This window comes from Setaria viridis, chromosome 9 (genome assembly GCF_005286985.2).
Source record: "Setaria viridis chromosome 9, Setaria_viridis_v4.0, whole genome shotgun sequence".
In the NCBI taxonomy this organism is placed as follows: Eukaryota; Viridiplantae; Streptophyta; class Magnoliopsida; order Poales; family Poaceae; genus Setaria; species Setaria viridis.
In genome coordinates, this window is record NC_048271.2 from 23623479 (window position 1) to 23633435 (window position 9957).

Below are 9957 nucleotides of genomic sequence, written 5' to 3' on the forward strand. Positions count from 1 at the left end.
AGAACTTTTGGATTATTGAAGATACGCTGGGCTATAATTAGGAATCCATCTTACTACCCTATAGACACACAAGTTGACATAATTTTAGCATGCTGCTATCTTCATAACCTCAAAAGACAATAGATGGGTTCCTCGGATCCATTTGAAAATGAATTGGATGCTTTCATGGAGCAACAAGAAGTAAATGGACACACAATTCAGTCTACTGAAACATCATCACAGTGGAATGATTGGAGAGACAAGCTAGCCGGTGAAATGTGGAATGCTTGGAAAGCAAAAAGGCCTTCTAGCTAAAAGTTACTAGTCCATACATAGTCAAGTTTGAAAAGTGTCATGTTTTAATGGTTAATCTATTGTCTTGGAAGTTTTTCATGCCTGTGTACCTTATTTTGCTAGGAGAGCTTGGTGATTGTATGAACATGATGTTTTGTTTAATATTTATTATCCTACTCATTCATGCAACTATGTCTATCTCATTGTAATATGAATCAACTAGCAGTGAAACAAGGCAAAAGAGATTAAAATTACAGCCAAGAAGAGAGACAAGAGAACATGGACAACAGAGGAAGAGAAATTGCTAATTGATATTCTGTATGACATGAACGATTCTGCTTAGAAAGTAGACACTGGTCACAAGTCTAGCTATCTCACATTTATTGAGAAGGAAATGGCCAAAGTACTTCCAAATGCACAGCTGAAAGTTGATCCCCATATCAAGTCCAAAGTGAAGATTCTAAAGAAGCTGCTTTCATATATTTTGGAAATCCAACAAAATGGCAGCGGCTTTGGATGGGACAATGAGAATAAGATGGTAATGGGGATAGAGAAACATACATGGGTTGGGCAAAGGTATGCTATTTTTTAATTTTAAAAATTCTATTTGGTAAATAAGATTTTCACCATTTTGTTTTCAATTTTCTTGAAATGCATTTCTTTTGTAGTCACGTGATGGAGCAGCTGCTTTATACATGAAACCTATGGTGAACTTTGAGAAGCTATGTGAAGTTTATGCAAGTGATTTGGCCAAAGGAGGGAATGCTAAAGGTCTTGGAGAGGAAGAAGTGGTAGGAGGTGAACCCACTACAGATGAAGCACATCAGAATAGTGAACACATTAGTGGGGGTGATGAACAAACAAAGGATGAAAACAACAACCCGTCAACTGGGAAGCAAGAGCGTAAGAGGGTGTATGCAAATGTTGATGGTCTTGAGACGGGACTCCTTAACATGTCTAACTCATTTGCGAAGTACTTAGAATGCAAACACCATGGCTGATATTGGCAAGGCACTTGCTCATGGAGTTGCAGTTAGCACCAAGCATCGACCAATAAGTCCAAGTTGTTTGAAGTGATCAAGAATCTACTTGGACTTGACGATGATCAAGTTGTGATGGCTATTCGCATCATTGGTCGAGATCCTGAAGATACAGACCTTTTTCTTAACATGGAGGATCGTTACAAAGTCATCTTTGTTAAGCAGGAGCTTGAGGCGGCAAAAAGAAATTGAAGGAGTAGAAAATTTGTATCGGTAGTGGTAGCATAGGCTAGGACAATTAAATTTCATTAGCTTAACAATATTTGCTTTATTACTTCATTTTCTAAATCATCAAATTAGCAATATGGACATTTTGCTTCTTTTTACTGTTATCATGTTACCATCAAATTTGCTATTTATTGTAAGTTCCCTCGTTGTTTATGTTGTTTCTTTTAGCAAGGGCAAAACAGTAATGATGCAATTAACTCCCATGTCCATAACCACACACCAAACTATGGATAAAAATTCCCTCTCAAACTCCCTCTCTCAATTCCCAGCAACTGCCAAATAAAAGATTAGGACTAAAAATCAAACTCTTAATTATCTCTGCCAACTCCCTCCTCCAATTCCCATGCCCCTTCCCATCGTCTACAAGCCTGTTCGCTTCAGCTTATAAGCCGGCTGAAAAGCTGAAACGGCTGATTTATTGTGAGAGAAAAATATTATTTGGTGGCTGATAAGCTGGCTGAATAAGCTGAAGCGAACAGGGTGTTGGTCCACGACGAAAGGCCCAACCAAACCAAATCTGAAATCTTTTCCTTGCGGGCCCGGGTGCCCCCGGCTTTGGAAATGCCGATGTCGAGTCTCGTACTCGCTCCGTGGTCATTTGCGTTGTGTGCGCAAGGAGGGCCCAGTCGGCAGCGTCAACAGGCAGCTGCGGCCATTACCGTGGAACCTGAATCCCCCCATCTCCGGGTTGCTTCTCCTCACGTCTCTCACCCGCCTCCTCTTCTCCCCCACGCGACCTCCCTCCCATCCCCATCCCAAATCCACCACCACCCGCCGGAACCCTAAATCACCTGCCTGGCTGCCTCCCTTGTGCGATTCCAGCTTGCCCGTCCCCTCGCCGGCTCCAAGGTGCGTGTCACGCGCGGCCGTCGCCGTCGACCACCACCATCACCGCCGCCGCCGCCGCCTCTGCGGCCTCCTCCCTCTACTGGGCCGGGAAGGGTTGAGATCCATCGATTTCTTCGTTTCCTGGTAAGGAACCCTAGCCCTTCCTTGTCGGATTGTTACTGATTCTTGTTCTCGGCGATAGTTCTCCCGCTAGCAATCCGATGCGAATATTCCTTCTATTTCTTGTTTGGTGTGGCGCGCGAACCGAATTCGTCCATTTCGGTTCGATTGCGTGTTCTCTTGTTCACCTCACGCAGAATCGATCTCAAGAAACTCCACAGGGTAGGCTGGTATCAAATTGTTCGGAGGACTGGTTGGTTGGATTAACTCCCCGTCCTCCAAATTTCTTCTGTTATGAGTTTAGGATTTATGGCTTGTTTAGTGGTATCGAATTCGTGGTTGCGGCAGAAAATTAGGTGCGTCGTCCATTTGGAATCTGTGGATTGTTTTGAACAATGGGAGGATGGAAGAACAGTTGCTGCGTATATACTGTGACAGTCGATGCAATGCTTTAGCTTGCATTCATCAGAATGTCTGTGTTCTTTAGGATGTATAGCATGTCTAATGGTATTGGATTTTATGTTGCGACAGAGAATTTCAGTTGGATACTTCGATTCTGTGGATTTTTTGAATGATGGGAGAATGGAAGGGCTGTCCCTTTGTAAATAGTTAGGACTGTAGGTTACCCATTACTTATTTCTGCACACATAGGGTCGATGAGAGGACGGCAATCGATACACATTCATAGCTTACAATCACCTGTATGTCTGATGTTTGCGTTCCTTAGGTATTTCTTTCTCTAGGTTCAATGTCTCTTGCAGCGCTCTAACAAGCCATTACGCAGAGGCAGAGCCCCATATCCTGCCATAGTTAGTGTGTTGCAAACATGGCCAGTCGCCAGCCAAGCTGGAGAAAAATTCCTCATTTTTCCTGTACCTCAATGGGGGTGTTTGTTTATTCCTTTGATCTAATATTATAAAATGAAAATAGACAATGAAAGGCACTATAAATTCTGAATCATATTTACGTTGTCCATCAGACAGATACTTAATATTGTTTTTAGCCTGAAATCCCTTTCACCCTCTTCCTCATTTCTTGAGCTATCTTGTGATTATAGCCTGTTTCACCAATGCTTGGATTTTGGTATATTTGAGTAGTCATGAATTTCTTGGCACTGATCTGGCAAGATTTTTGAATTCTAGATTGGATTAATTTCCTTGCATTAGGGATTACTATTGATATTCCTTGGGCACAAGACATAATAAAAAATGACTTCCATGTAGTTTTATTGTTCCTTCCTAGCACTGTTTTTTTTACACGACAGGCTTATAACTAATGTCTAATTTTACTGGGTGACACACTTTCTGTTTCATCCATGCATAGTTTTCTTTTGTGATACTTTGTATTTGGAACGCAATTTGGTTTAAATGGGAAATTTTCATGAAAGTCGTAAAACTAGCATTTTATACCCTTTTTGTGGTTGCCCTCCTGCTTGAATTGCTTGTTGAATGCGCACCATTTTAATATATTTCTGGGCCAGTTTAGCACAGCATTTTGTTTTCCAGTTGTTTCTTATAACAAGTTGAATAAAAATGCACCATATGTCTTGGAGCATATGTATAAGACTGAATACAGAACCCAATAAACCATAAAAAATTCTGCCTCATTATCAGAGTGTCTAAAAACCTACAAGCCCTTTAGTTATAGTTTGTTCTGTAACTTCCTATGTGGAGCTTCTGTTTCAACCTGATTACCTATGTCTTGGGGCATATGCTTATTCTGTTTTCATGAAGCTATATCCATCATCGAACATTTGTAGTGGTTGTATGCTCAGAAATTTAAGGAACATAAAGCTGTTAGGTAGCTTAACTGAAGCTTATGCCGATTCTTTCATGGTAGATGTAGATAAATAATTGGGATAAAATTTTCCTCTACCCATTGTCATTATAGCTGATTTCAAATAAGTAGTAGTATGTCTGTATGAGCTACAGCATGTTTCTTATAATACCTCTTCACAGTTCTCTGTTGCAGTAACACATATTAAAGGAGAATAGCTCTGTTATGTTGCGATCGTACAAGGTCTTTTTTAGCCTTAATTAAACTGATTTGTTTTAACTGTGTATTTGATGCCTTGGTTTGTTCCACCCACCTATCAGACAGGTGATGCATTTAGAAGAATATCTGGTTATTAATGTTGAACCTACAATGCCTTTTTTTTTTCCTGTACAGTATCTTTGACTTTATATGTTTGATTATTTTCAGGCTTCAGAAGTATTGTTGCTTTATTACTGTGTTATGATCAACTCTGATTGAGTGCACAATGGCATCAACCTTACTTGATGGTCTCCCTAATGAAGTTGCTCTCCAGTTCCTTGCACGAGTCCCATTCTTGTTCCATCCCATGCTTCAGTTGGTTTGCCGCTCTTGGAGAGCATCGGTTCGCAGTGGTGACCTTCTTAAGATTCGGAATCAGATTGGTGCGACAGAAGAACTGTTATGTGTGTTGGCATTTGAACCAGAAAACATGTGGCAACTTTATGACCCCCTACGGGACAAGTGGATAACTCTCCCTGTCATGCCGTCTCAAATAAGGAACATAGCCCGCTTTGGAGTGGCCTCAGTTGCTGGCAAGCTCTATGTAATTGGTGGTGGCAGTGATCGAGTTGATCCGCTTACTGGAGACCATGACAGGATCTTTGCGAGCAATGAAGTTTGGTCTTATGATCCGCTACAGCGAGTGTGGTCCCAGAGGGCTCCAATGCTTGTGGCTCGAGCGATGTTTGCTTGTTGCGCATTGGATGGTAAAATAATCGTTGCAGGGGGATTCACAAACTGCCGCAAATCGATATCAAAGGCTGAGATTTATGACCCTGAAGCTGACATGTGGGAGCCTCTCCCTGATCTTCGTCAGGCACACAGCTCTGCATGTTCTGGACTTGTCATCAAGGGTAAGATGCATGTATTGCATAAAGGTCTGTCAACAGTGCAGATTCTAGAAGATGGTGGCAGTCATTGGGCTGTTGAGGATTTCTCCTGGCTGCAAGGCCCAATGGCAATGGTCGGTGGAGAGCTGTATGTGCTAAGCAATAGCTGTATTATGAAGCAACGTGGGGAGAACTTCCCTGATAAGATGGTGTCTTGTGCATCTGAATTTCAAAGCAGGATCGGCTTTGGGATGATTGGTCTTGGCAACAGCATATATTTGGTTGGAGGAGTGATTGGACCAGGGCCAAGAAACCAGTGCATCAAGCCGCTGTCTGATGTTGATATCTTGAATGTCACAAGTGAGAGACCAACCTGGCGACCAGGTTCACCAATGACACATTGTCGAGGGAGCATCTGCGGCTGTGCTTTGTTGAGGATTTAGCCTGTTTCAAGTGATGAATGCTAGTATTCCACCGTTGCTGAATTGACTGGAGACGAATTTTATTCACCTAAATTTTATTTTATTTCAAGGAGGGCTGTTTATTGTGCTTTGCCTTTGGATATCATGTTGTAGCATTGAGGTCATGTATTGGTCATGACCTAATGTCTGATTGCTGATCAGATATATACTCCCTCTGCTCCAAATTGTTTGTCGTTTTGGCTTTTCTTGGTTCATAGATGTTTGTATGCACCTAAATATAGTGTATGTCTACTAGAAAAGTTAAAACGACCTACAATTTGGAACGAATGGAGTACTATATTTATCATGAATGTTGTTCCAAACGTAGTAGATATTATATGTTCATTTGGAACTGACAAGTCTTCGTGCTATGTTTAAATGACACCTTGCTGTTCTGGACCTTTTGTGCAGCGTGATGTTTTTCAATGTGTTGCTGGTGTGGCAAAGTATGGTGGAAACTAGAAGTCTAGAATGAAACCAAAGTTTGCCAATATTATTATCGGTATGACATGTAAGATGTACGTGCCATCTACATTTTTTCCATCAAAATAATACAAGCATACGTTCACTGTAGTTGAACGCAAAAACTTAGTGGGCAAACAAAATTTTTGTAGAGCAGCAGGCACAAATTATATAGGCATTTGTGGCCCGAGTCTTGCTGCAAAAGAAAGTCCGTTCGATTGATTAGCGGCACGGTTTAACAATTTCAACAATCAGGAACCAAATGCCAATTACAACGCTCTCAGGCCAGCGTCCATCATCTCCCCTCGAAGGTTCAAGACCCTGCAGTTCTTGAGGTACAGCATCCTTACGCTGTCTCCTCCCATGCGCCTGCTCCACTGGAGCATGTGAAGATTGATTGGCACTTGCCAACTGCTTAGTCGGTAAAGTTTCTTATGGTAGCACGGTATTGTTCATATTTTTCTAGATTTATTCAAAAAATTGACGGTGTTATACTTTCATTGGCAAGCGATGTGTACGGATGCATTTACACATCGCTTGCGTGTATTTATAGTGATGAGTATGCAGTATGTGGTCATTTACACATGTACCATGTTTCAAAATCTGAATCTGAACAGACGACCCTGCAGGTCCCTATCTACAGTACTAAATTCCAAGTTGTCCTGCTAAGTACCTCACCTTTTCTAGCCTGATCGAGCGCTAGCTCTTGCATCTTATCTTCTTCGAGGGACACAAAATTTTCCAATCATGAACCAGCCCAACCACCTTTTGCAATAGAGTCGCTACATCCTTCCAACAACCATTATAAAAACATAAAGAATTCCTTAGTTTCCAAATTAACACCCCACAAGGCATCAGAAGTAAAGATGTTCACAATAATGTGTTTTTTTCTGACTAAGCCAAAGTTATGCAACAGATTCTAAAGTTTCTCTACAGCTAATATCTAACACATCAGCAATGTGGATCCACATTTGCTTGGCCACTAGCCCACTACACAGTAAAAAAAAGTGGCAGACTGATTCATCTTCCCTGAAGAATAAACAGCCACAAGAAAAAGTGTTTTGTGAGAACATTATCATTAGGCATAGTCTTGTTTTGTGAGAACAGCCACAAGAAAAAGTGGACCCTCAGGGACCAAACTGAGGGGATGTACACTGGTTGTGCACCCCTGAAGTTTATCACTCTATACAAAAGATTGGGAAGAATAAAATGCCATGAGACACGTCCAAATCATATTTCATCACTTTCATTAGAGAAGAATATGGTAGAAGCGAATTGCAGTACTTCTTCCCTCATATAAGAGCATCTTAGGTCTGTCTATATCCCACAACTCAGAGATGGTTTTGTTCTTTTCATTCACTATTCTGTACAGGGTCCAAAATCGAATCGCCAAGCTAGAGGGTTACTAGCCAATTATATTCCCAAAATTTAACCTCCGAGTGAATTTTGTGGACATTTATGTAGGAATCTACCAAGTTGGTCAAAAAGTATATGGCAGCAAAATCGAGTGGAGAGCTGCTTCTGTTTCCACTACATACAGATTCATCTCATTCGCATAAAAGGAAAGGGAAGAAAAGGTTAGATTCATCACATCCTCCTGGTAGAGTGGCTCAGGGGAGAAAAATGATCATTTTGACGCTAGAAGAGGGCACATCAGAGGAACATCATTCGAGAAGGAATCCTCAGGAAGTAAAGATTGACAGCAAGATATTGATGGAATATACGTGCCTATCCCAATTATTCAATAATTCAATGAAAAGAATTAACAGCCCACTAGTAAATACTAGGGAGTTAAAAGTAGTTAATACCACATTGGTCAAATTAAAGGGTGAACGAATTGTTCACCCTATGTGAAGTTGAAAAAGGGAATTAGCAAGCCACACGCGCATACGCACTCGCTCGTCTTGCCGAGCTGAGGCCGTGGGCGTGGGGGAGGTGTGTGGCCCGGCACGGTACGAACACGACGCGACACGACGTGACTGGGCGGTGCGGTGCGAGCCGAGTGTGATGTGCTGTGTGGAGTGGGAAGTTTTTGCACCAATTGAGATTAACGACTGGTCTGTTAATGGTGTTGATGATTGACGCTCGATGGCGGTGATTTGATTGTGTCCGTTACTAGTAACCGACGCATTAATGGTCATTGCTCCACCTAATGACGTCCAGATTCATCATCCCCTCTCCCCTTGCACGCCTATATAAGGTGGCGCCCTTCCTTTTCCTCATCTCGGACACGACAACACTCAGGTACTCCTATGTTTTCTGTTGCTATCTTTGCATCCCTATCGCTAGCTCTACGAGCACAGCCCTGGCGAGAGCAGGCCTCCGAAACCCTGCACGCTGAAGGTCCTGCACAGGATAGCGGGCAATCAGGTTTTGGGGAGCATCTTCACGTGACTGCTCGCTTGCTCCCTGAACGACTATGTCATCTACATCCTGGTGGCTCGTACAACTACTTTGTCTACTTTCTGGTGTCGTTCGAGGGATTGCACTGCGTACCTCTTCTTGCATCGACTTGTACGACGATATCGACTGAGGCCATCCCACGATTAGTATGGCTAATCTAGGTGGTGCGATGCATCTGGTTCCTCTGGAACTAGCCCAGCCCCTAGGGTACAGACTGAAACCTATTAGTGTTATTTTGTTCATTCTTATGCTTATGTTAAACATGAACACATGCACCTATTGTTAAACATGAACATGTGCACCTATTCTGATTCACTCACTATAGTCATGATAATATTAATGTTTTACATTTTTAATTTTGTAATTAAAATATACCAAGTTATGCCTAAATTTCTAACAATCCAAAAACCTGATTATGTTGATAGGATTTTGGTAGTTAGTTTTGCCGCATCTATAAAACCTGGTGTGTTCGATGGTTCAAACTACAAGTGTTGGTGCGAGAAGGTTACGTTGTGGTTGACAGTGATGAATATTATGTATGTCGTACAGGGGAAGCCTGAACAGGTCTCACAAGAGGCGTTCGAGGCGGCCGATAACCTGTTTTGAGGCGCCATCATAAGTGTTCTTCCTGAAAACCTTGTGGACACATACCTCTCGTTGTCAAGTGGTAAGGAACTGTGGGAAACTCTTGATGCTAAGTTTGGGGTTGCTGATGCTGGAAGTGAGTTGTATGTCATGGAACAGTTTTATGATTATAGGATGGTTGAACACTGTTCTGTAGAGAACAGGCCCATGAGATTCATGCACTGGCAAAAGACCTTGAGAACTATAGCAAAGAGGTTCTATGTGTATTGCCTGACAAGTTTGTGGCTGGAGGTATTATCTCAAAGCTGCCACCTTCTTGGAAGGACTTTGCTACTTCTCTAAAGCACAAGAGATAGGAGTTCAGCGTAGCTGGTCTCATTGGGACTCTTGATGTTGAAGAGAAGGCAAGAACAAAAGATACACGTGGAAAAGGAGTTGTTGGATCATCTAGTGTCAACTTGGTGTAGAAGAACAATTTCTCCCACAAGAAGAAGAAATTCAAGCCCCCACAGAACCTAATAAAGACTAATCAAACAACCACATTTAAGAAGAAGAAGGGAGTTTGCTATGTGTGCGAGAGTCTGGATCACTTTGCCGCTAAGTGTTCGAACCGCAATGGTGGTAAGAAATCTACCAACTTGGTCATTAGCGAGGCTGGAGGAACATTGTGGTACGGTAATTTATTACCTATAG

General features: G+C 42.1%; 1 protein-coding gene and 1 pseudogene across 1 annotated transcript; both read left to right on the forward strand.

Moving 5' to 3' along the window:
* Positions 1-2166: 2166 nt before the first annotated feature.
* Positions 2167-6218, forward strand: LOC117839582 (F-box/kelch-repeat protein SKIP30). The gene is made up of 2 exons (XM_034719955.2): positions 2167-2513; positions 4692-6218. Exon 2 carries the CDS (start codon positions 4750-4752, stop codon positions 5794-5796), a length of 1047 nt encoding a protein of 348 aa, XP_034575846.1. The 5' UTR covers positions 2167-2513; positions 4692-4749; the 3' UTR covers positions 5797-6218.
* Positions 6219-8967: 2749 nt separating this feature from the next.
* Positions 8968-9731, forward strand: LOC140221150 (uncharacterized; annotated as a pseudogene).
* The last annotated feature ends 226 nt before the right edge of the window (positions 9732-9957 follow it).

What these genes read in the sequence shown, in the direction of transcription:
- LOC117839582 (XM_034719955.2), top strand. Translation starts at nt 4,750, where the DNA reads ATGGCATCAACCTTACTTGATGGTCTCCCTAATGAAGTTGCTCTCCAG.